At 59.7% G+C, this 9,001-nt stretch overlaps 1 protein-coding gene across 1 annotated transcript; it reads right to left on the bottom strand.

Annotated features, from left to right (window-relative positions):
• Positions 1-1,181: 1,181 nt before the first annotated feature.
• On the bottom strand, positions 1,182-3,209 carry GADD45B (growth arrest and DNA damage inducible beta). Its single transcript, XM_047825960.1, has 4 exons — positions 2,945-3,209; positions 2,752-2,853; positions 2,121-2,343; positions 1,182-1,863 (listed from the first exon to the last, which is right to left on the bottom strand). Exons 1-4 carry the CDS (start codon positions 2,986-2,988, stop codon positions 1,750-1,752), a joined length of 483 nt encoding a protein of 160 aa, XP_047681916.1. The 5' UTR covers positions 2,989-3,209; the 3' UTR covers positions 1,182-1,749.
• Positions 3,210-9,001: the final 5,792 nt, after the last annotated feature.

Genomic DNA, 9,001 nt, shown 5'->3' with positions numbered 1-9,001 from the left:
CCTCATCTGCCCCGTCCCCCCCTTCCCCTAACCTCTAGCAGGATTCCACAGGGGTCCCATCTCCGGGTTTTCCTCCCCCCTCCCCCCTCCGGGATCTTGTCTCCCACCTGCGGCTCTTCCCCCCTCCCCCCTAGGAATCCCCGCCCCTCCCTCTCCTCTCCCTCTGGGACTTCCCCTTCCATCTTGCCCTCCCTTCCTTCTCCTGGCGGGGCTCCCCCAGCCCCGTGACTCCTGGGGGGACCGCCGGGGTTTTCCTCCAGCACCCACGTGGGGCTCCGTGGAAAGGTCGCGGCCTGCGGGCGGGGACGGGGCCCGCCGGGACACGATGTGGCCAAGGCGCCAGCGAGCCCACCCCGCAGACCTGCGGCGGGAAGACTGAGGCGGGGCGGGGCGGGGAGGGCTGGCTGGCTCGAGCTGCCGGCTCCCAGCCCGCGGCATGGGGAGAGTCACCGCGCCTGCAGCTTCGGGAGAACAAGGAGGTGGCCGGCGAGGCCTTACAGTTTCGGTTTAGAGGCAAAACGCAGCACTGTGCCAAGCCCGGCTTCCTTGGGAGCGCGGCTTCCTTGGGTATTTTTTGCTCGTTGATCTTAGTTTGGGGAAAGAAAAAAAAACTTTTCTTCCCCTTCAGTTCAGTGAAGAAGACCATCCCGGGACGGAGAAGGCCTGGGCACGGGTCGGGGGGGGGGGGGGGGGGGAAGGGCCCTCCCTGGGGGTCCCCGTTGGAGCTCTTCCTACAAGGCTGAGCCCTGGCCAAGACAGCTAAGCCCACCGTGGTCCAGGTGCCCCCTTGACCTCTCTGGACCTCGGGTTGGTGGCGGCGTGGGGGCAGGCAGGGGCTGCAACCAGCCCCCCAGGGGTGCGTCTACGTATGCCCTGAGCGTGGGGTCGGCTCCAGCAGGGCCAGTAACAGCAGTGGCACAGCGGCCAGGTTTCGTAATAAACCGGTCTTTTAATTGCTATGGGGCAGGAGGAGGGAGGATTAAAAAAAAGAGGCAAAGGTTTGTTGGGCTTGGTTGGCGCCGGCTGCAGAGAGAAGGGGCACTGTTTTTGCAAAGGAGCCTGGAGCTGCTAACAGGGACTGAGCAACACTTCCTGGTGAGCCTGCGGGAGGGGGCTTGGGTGCCCGGCGGGGGGCAGAGGTCCCCAGCCCTCTCGGAAGTGGCAAATACACAAGAAACGCGGAAGCTTTAGAAATTTATTACAAGGTCATCGTAGAAGTAAAAATATATGTATCTGTAAGCTTCCCTTCTCTCTCAGTGGTGCAAGTAACAAAATAGATTGTCTATTACGTTTGCAAACGGGGACTTCATGGGTACAGAGCAACGTCAGCGCCAGCTCCCAAGTCCCCAAGTCCAGTCCTGGCAAGGGTGCAGACCCTCGGTCGCCCGAGTCCCACGCAGACGTCAGCGCCGGTCTCAGTCCGCCCCGGAGCGTGCGGTCCGAGCCCTCCAGCGCGGGCGAGGCCACAGCTCCCCCGCTCCAGCTGCTCCGTCACAAAGCCTGGGCTCCGGTTCCCCTCTCCTGCTGGCCCGGTCCCCCTCTTCTCCTGTCACGGTGGCCACAGCTGGCGCTGCTCCAGGCTCACCGCCCTGGGGGTGGCCACGCACTCCCCTCTTCTCCATTGATTCTGCCCCCGCGGTCTCACAGGATGGGTTGTTCTGGGGGGTTGTTCTGGGGGGGAGGGGTCAAATATTTATTTTATTTTTTTTTTTGGCAGCAACTCAGCAGCTTCTGATGCCGGGAAGGGTCTCAACGCTCCTGGAGGGAGATGTAGGGGACCCACTGGTTGTTTCCTCGGCTCTCTTCGCAGTAACTGGCTACCTCGACCAGGCCGTGGCTTTTCCAGGCATCTGTGTGAGGATTCTGTGACAAGGGGGAAAAATGGGGTTCAGTGGGAGCCCCAGGAGTGGGCAGGGAGCCTCCCTCTCTCAGGGCCCCTCTGGGGAAAACAGGCCAGCTCAAAATAGCTCCCCGAGGAAGGAGGCCCCGCCAGGCTGCCCACGGGACATGCCTATCGTGGCTGAGTGCTGAGCTGGTCCGAGATGCACCAGCTCAACTTTGTTGACAAACACAGGCGCAGGTGCCCGGGGAAGGGTGGGGCAGGTCCAGGCCCAACTCACCGTGACCAGGAGGCAGTGCAGGTCTCGGGCCTCGGTGGTGCCCTGGGTCTCCGAGGGCTCGCCCAGCAGCTGCGCCAGGCGCTGCATGCCTGACACCCGGACGATATTGATGTCGTTGTCGCAGCAAAAGGACTGGATGAGCGTGAAGTGTATCTGCAGGGCGATGTCATCCTCCTCCTCCTCATCGATGGCCAGAAGGCACAGGACCACGCTGTCAGGGTCCCTAAGGGGGCCAGAAGGAGGGGACGGATCAGCCGGGGGCTGAGGAGACGCCACTGTGCACGGGGGAGTTTGGAAAAGCGAAGAGAAACCGAAGGCGCGCCAGGGATCGCGTCTGCATGCAGCTGCAGGGGTGGGGAGAGGACGCACGGTTCTAGATGCCTGGGGGGGGGGGGGGGTAAGGCACCAGCGAATACGGCGGTGGGCGCTTGCAAACGATGCAGCGTCAGGATACTGCAACCTCGGCCCCCCCCCCCCACCTGTGCTCAAAGAAAGCACAGAGACCCTCAATCCACAGTGGGGATGCTTGGGGGAAATCCTAGCCACGTGCGGAAGGGGGGGTGCAACAGAGAGCATGCAGAGCGGAGGGGGTCCCCACCCGCGCCCAGTCCGGGGACGGGGTGTGACTCACACATTCATCAACTTGGCTGACTCGTACACCCCCACGGTGAGGCGGTCCTGGCGCTGCGCGGCCACCAGCAGCTCCTCCACCGCGGCGCTCACGGTCTGCATCCTTGGGGTCAGAGAGAGGAGGGTCAGCACCCGGCCGGCCACAGGTCGCTCCGGTCCCCGGCCGGCCCGGCTGACCTCAGCCTGCTACTTACTTCTGTGCCGCGTTGTCGCATGCCACGAGCTCTTCCAGCGTCATGTTGCAGTTATAATCCACAGTGGAAAACAGCCCCACGACAGTCCCAAGGGAGAAAATGCAAAATCCGAGGCCGGAAAGCCCAAAACCTTCCCACGGAGCCCGAGCGCGCGTTCAAGACCTTCGGAAGGCAGCGAAATCGTCTCCAAAAGAAGGCAGAAAAAAAAATGGCAAAGTCCTCGGCGAGAATAATCCGCGTGGCCGGAGAGAAGAAGATTGCGGCCCCGACTTCAGCGCTCTGAGCTCGCCGCCGCGGGCGCCGCCTTTTATCGACTTCTAAACCAGAGGCGCGGCCTCGGCGGCGCGTCCGCCCCTCCTATTGGCGAGCCAACAAAGGCGAGAGAAAGAAGAGCTACGGTTGGCCGGAGCCGGGGAAGGGGCGGAGCGCCGCGCGGAGGCGCCCACGTGGGCGCGAGACCCGGGAGGAGGGCGCTGGGGAGGGGGGGCGGGGAGCGTTGACTGCCAGAAAAGAAAAAAAGCAGAAGTTTTCCTCCTGATTTCCCGGCAGCGGCGCCGCGTTTCGGGGCGCGCGCGGGATTTCCAGCGCGCAAGGCGGCGGCGCGGACTTTCGGTGGGGGGGGGGGGGGGGAGCTGGAATCCCCTCCTGGTCCCGGGAGAGTCCCCGGCCCGCGCCTTTCCAGAGTTCTGCTGGAGGCCTGCATGGGGAGGGGGCCCAGTTTGCAGGCTGATCCCTCCCAGGTGGTGTGTGCATTGTCGGGGGTCGGGGAGGGATTGGCTGCGGGGACCCCAGACCCTGGGTGACTTGATTTCTCTGGGGCTCTGTGTCCCAACCTGTCTAATGGGCATGCAACGCCGGCCTCATTGGATTGAAGGAAGCGTTAAATCGAAGAAAATAAAGGGTACACAGGAAGTGTTCAATAAAGGGTGGTGGTCTCAGGAGGCCGCTTCGAGGCTCCCAAAATTGGGAGCTGCGAAGGCGGCCTGTGTCGCCACTCGCCCTATGAGAATGCATACCAGCCTCACAGAGTTGCAGGAAGCATTAAAGAAAGTAAGGGGTACACGGTAAGCGTTCAATAAATGTCAGGTGGTGGTCACGGCAGGCCGCCTCGAGGTCCCCTGAAGCAAGGGCTGCAAAGCCCGAGGCACTGTAGGGGCGAGACCGGTCGCCCCCTCCTCACCCCCGGCGAGTTTCAGGGTGGGGCGCGCGTGGGAGTGGGAGGCGCAGGTGGCTCGGCCGCAGCCGGCTCCGCGCCCCCTGCCGGCGCCCGTCACTTCAGCATCTGACCGCACCTGCGCACCTGACGACGGACCCCGAGGTCCGGGGAGACAGCCAGGGCGGAAGGGTGCTTGCCTGCGCAGGACGCTGCCCTTTCGGGTCCGCTTGCATTGGCGGTCGCCACTTCCATTTCCTCCTTCCGGAGTGGGCGCCGGCATCTCCGGAGCGTGTACTGTGTACCAGGCTCCCCGTATCATGGGTCATTGAATTTTCAAAGACCCGGGAAGCACGGTCCGTACCTAAGGTGCATTAGGCAAACGGGGAAACTGAGGCTCGGGGAGGCCACCACTCCCCCAAGCTACCGGCCGGTTCGCGTTGGAGCCACACGTGTGCGACGGGCACGGCCGCACACAAGGGACTGCCACCAGCCTCACCGTCTCCGCAGGAAGGCAGTTCACGAGCCTGGCGGGCAGGCCAGCGTGGGACTGCCTCCCACGGTCGATCGGGGGCTCCCGGGTGACTCACAGCTGAGTCCCCTCCCCCGCCAGCCTGGGGTCTGGCCTCAGCCCCGCGGCTTGGTTCCCCTGGCTCCCGGGCCCGCGGTCCGGCTGACGCATCGCACCGCCTCCGCGCCGCCCACCGTGGAGGCGCGAAATGTCCCGGGCGCTGAGAGGCGTGGCGGCGCCACCTGGTGGCCGCACGAGGTCTCTGCTCCCGTAGCGCCGGAAGGGACAGAGGGGAGGGGTGAGACGAGGAGGGGTGAGGAGGTTGGGGCCTGGACGACAGTTGCAGCGTTTTCTATACACAGCGTTTTACGCGCGCGGCATATAACTTCAGAGATGCGATGGTTCAAAACAACCAAATAGACAAACTACTGCCCGGGTGTGCCTGTTTTTAATTTTTTTTTAATTATGGTAAAATACATTTTGACCATTTGTAAACGTACCATTCAGTGGCATTAAATACATCCACAGCGCTGTGTAACCGGCACCATCACTATCTAGAATCCAAGACTCTTGCATCACCTCCAACATGGACATGAACCCAGCCCCTGGCACCCACCGTTCTTTGTGTGTCTGTGGATTTGCATATTCTAGACACCTGATACAAATGGAATCAGACAGTATGTGTCCTTCCGTGTCTCGCTTCTCTGAGCACAATGTCCTCAAGGCTCATCCACGTTGCAGCAGCTGTCAGGATGTCCTTCCTTTTTTTCTTGTTTTACATTTTTTTAAGTGCCTTTCCCCCCCCCCCCCATTTATTTATTTTGAGAGAGAGAGAGAGGTAGGGGCAGAGAGAAAGGGAGAGAGAAAGAGAATCCTAAGCAGGATCCACACTGTCAATGTAGAGCCTGATGTGGGGCTGGAACTCGCGAACCGAGAGATCATGACCTGAGCAGAAACGAAGAGTCGGACGCTTAACCGACCAGCCACCCAGGCTCAGGTCATGATCTCACAGTCCGTGGGTTCGAGCCCCGCGTTGGTCTCTGTGCTGACATCTCGGAGCCTGGAGCCTGCTTCGGATTCTGTGTCTCCCTCTCTCTCTGCCCTTCCCCATTCATGCTCTGCCTCTCATAAATAAATAAACACACAAGAAATTTTTTTAAATCTTTTTAAACTAACTGAATTTAAAAGTGTGGAAAGAAAAAAGTTGTTTTTAATGAGATCCTTTGTCTCTAGACTTGAGAAATGTAACCGCTTCTTTTCAGTAACGTTGCATCGTATTGAAGTTACCTTCGATACATCCTTACTGGGTGCTTACTATGTGCTGAGCATTTTGTAAGCCGTCTCTTTCAGGGGTCACACCACCTTCACTGCCCACAAAGTGGCACTTTGTGGTTGTGCCGGGTTTACAGAGGAAGGAATAGAGACTCGGGAAGACGGGAAGACAGTGTTATTAGTTCAAGGGCACAGAGCTCAGAGTTCCCTGAGGATATTCCAGGAGACTCCAAATATTCCACAACCCCCGGGGTCAGGACTGGGGGGCCGGGGGTCAGGGAGCCAGACACGTTGCTAGGAGACAAGCGCCGTGAGTGACAAAGGGTGAGTGGCTGTTTTCCTGGGGAAGACGGGGGTTGGGGGGACCCTTTTAGTGTCCCGTTTAGTGGGGTTTTTGTATAGTGACACGCTTGGGCACCCATCACCACTGGTCCAGGATGAGATAAATATTTTAACACTCAAGCGAACGCGCCCCAAATTCATGACGAACAGAATAGAAAAGCCTCCCATCAGGACAGGATAGATAACAGCGCCACACCAAGGCGACTGGAGCCCCAGCCCCAACGAAAATCAGTATGACTGATCCTGCCTTGATTTAAAATTTTGAAGACTCACCCATTGAGGTTTTTTTTTTTTTTTCATTTGTTTTACTTTGTTGAAAAACATTTCTTCATTTTGGATTTTTCATCAGGACCGGGTTTCTGCCTCACCCAAGTCCGGGCCCTGCTTCTTGGGACCCTGACTTTAAACCCCACACACACACACCCCAGGGGTGCTGAGTGGCTCAGTCGGTTAGGCCTCTGACTCTCAATTTCAGCTCAGGTCACGATCTCACGGTTCGTGAGTTCGAGCCCTGTGTTGGGTTCTGTGCTGACAGTGTGGAGCCTGTTTGGGATTCTCTCTCTCCCTCTTTCTCTTCTCCTCCCCTGCTTGTTCTCTCTCTCTCTCAAAAAATAAATAAATAAACTTAACCCCCCCCCCAACACACACACACACACAAACCTGGGAGACAGGGGTTGTTCCCAATGGATGAAGGACGAGCCCAAGGAGGTGGGATGGGGGTTGGCCTGCCCAGGGTGGGTGGGTGGATGGGGCTCCCTGCCAGCACAGAGAATGCCCCAGGCAGAGAAGCAGGACCGGGGAGGACAGCCTGCCCACCCCCCACGTCACTACAGGAGGTATTAGGGACCAAATGTTTGTGTTCTTCTGCAGAAGCCCTGACCTCCAGTGGGGTGTACTTGGAGGTGGGGCCCCTGGGAGGTGACTAAGGTCAGGTGAGCTCATGGGGTGGGGCCCCCCTGGGGTGGATTAGCGCCCTTATAAGGAGAGGAAGAGAGATGAGCACTTTCAACACAGATGAGGACACAGTGGAAAGGTGGAGGCTGCGGGCTGGGGAGGCCTCCCCCGGACTCACCCCTGCTGGCACCTTGATCTCAGACGTCCAGCCTCCAGGACTGTGAGGAATCAGTGACTGTGGCATAAGTCCCCCAGTCCATGGTGTTTGGTTATGGCAGCCCCAGCTGAGCAGGGGGGGGTGTGAGGGGTGGGGATGAGGAGAATGGGGACAGAGTCCCCGCCCAGCACGTGGGGGGGAAGGGGTGGGGTGTTTGACTGGGTTTGAATCCCAGCTTCCTTCCCGACCAGCCGTGTGAACGTGGGCACATCATTCCCTTGTTCCACTCCCGTGCCTCAGTTTCCCCCCTCTGCAAATGGAAATAATAGCCTTGTCTAGGATTGTTCTGTGCACCGAACAAGGCCATTCTGGTCCACACTCAGAGGAGGGCTTTGTGGGTAGCAACTGCCTCTGAATAGGGCTGCTTCCTGACTTGCGGGCATTGATTGGAGACCCGAGTCACGTGACGAAGCCAGGCTCGGAGGCATGAAGGGAGAGGGCCTCCGACACAGCTCGTGCAAAGGTCCTGAGGTGGGGCCACAGCTGGCATGTCCACGGAGCCCCGAGGAGGCCCAGGTGGCAGGATAGTGAGCAGAGATAGTGAGGGGGTGTGGGGGGTTGAGGTTAGAAAGGTGGGTCCTGGGGGCTGCGGGTTGGGGCGTCTGGATGTGGCTCCGGCCGTGCCAGGAACCCATTGGCAGGTGTGAAGCAGAAGAAAGGCTGGCCTCTGACATCATGTGGGTGTTTTTGCAGAGATGAACAAGACGGGATTCCTGTCCCTAAGGAGAAGCTTCCGGGTAGATGTGAGTCATCATCTCCAGTTTGAGGTGTTGGTAAGACAGGATGGGTCGGGAGGAGGTAAGGGTGACCCAGCAGGTGGGGGAGGTGACAGGAGCAAAGGTCATGGGGCCAGGAGCCCGGGCACACTTGGGAAAGAGATGGGGGGTGGTGAGCGGGCAGGTGGCTGGCACATCCTACAGGGGGGTGGCTGAGGGGGGTTCTGCTCTGAGGTCACACTCGCCGGGTTCAGATCCCACCTCCACCCCCCTCACAAACCGTGTGTCCTTGAGTTGGGGTCTTAAACTCCCTCAAACTCCCTCTTTTCGTGGGAAAATCGGCTGTTGCCACGCGAGAAAGGATGGCCCAGACCGCACTTGGCACGTGGGAAATGTGTCTCCATACGCCTCCCCTGCTGAGGTTACCTGGAAATCCACGGAAGGCCACCCCTTCCCTCCTTGGACATCCACGCCCCCCCCAACTGGCCTCGCTGCAGTGCTCAGAGGGTCCCTCCCTCGGCTCACCCTCCCAAAGTAACACACACGCCAGAAAACCTCCCGCTCCCCTTTTCTGTTTTTTAAGTAGGCTTCACGTTCAGCGCCCCAATGTGGGGCTTGAACTCACCACCCTGAGATCACGGCTGAGATAGGCTCAGCAGGGCTGCTGAGCTGCTGTCCTTGGAATGCACCGGGCAGGGTCCTACCCCCAGGCCTTTGCTGGTTCCTCTCTCTGGAACACCCTCCTACCCCGTGTCATCTCCCCACTGTCCCCCTGCACCCCCATCTCAGCGGGGCTCCCCGCCCCCCCCACAGCCTGAGATGTTTCACACCCCTGCCCCGCCACCTCGCACATTTTGTACTCACCCCTTGTTTCTTCTTAGCCTTTCACACCGTCTATGTGTCTTACCTCCCCCTCCTAGTCCCCCCCCCCCCCCCCCCCCCGTGCCCCTTA

This window comes from Prionailurus viverrinus, chromosome A2 (genome assembly GCF_022837055.1).
Source record: "Prionailurus viverrinus isolate Anna chromosome A2, UM_Priviv_1.0, whole genome shotgun sequence".
Taxonomy (NCBI): domain Eukaryota; kingdom Metazoa; phylum Chordata; class Mammalia; order Carnivora; family Felidae; genus Prionailurus; species Prionailurus viverrinus.
Note: the sequence above shows the minus strand (reverse complement) of the source record. Positions and strands in the feature narration are given on the sequence as shown.

Bases quoted from the DNA above. Each gene is read 5' to 3' on its own strand.
- GADD45B (XM_047825960.1), bottom strand. From the start codon at position 2,988: ATGACGCTGGAAGAGCTCGTGGCATGCGACAACGCGGCACAGAA. The intron at 2,344-2,751 runs GTGAGTCACACC...TGGCCCCCTTAG, and splicing joins TCAGCCAAGTTGATGAATGT to GGACCCTGACAGCGTGGTCC. The intron at 1,864-2,120 runs GTGAGTTGGGCC...CCCTTGTCACAG, and splicing joins TGCACTGCCTCCTGGTCACG to AATCCTCACACAGATGCCTG.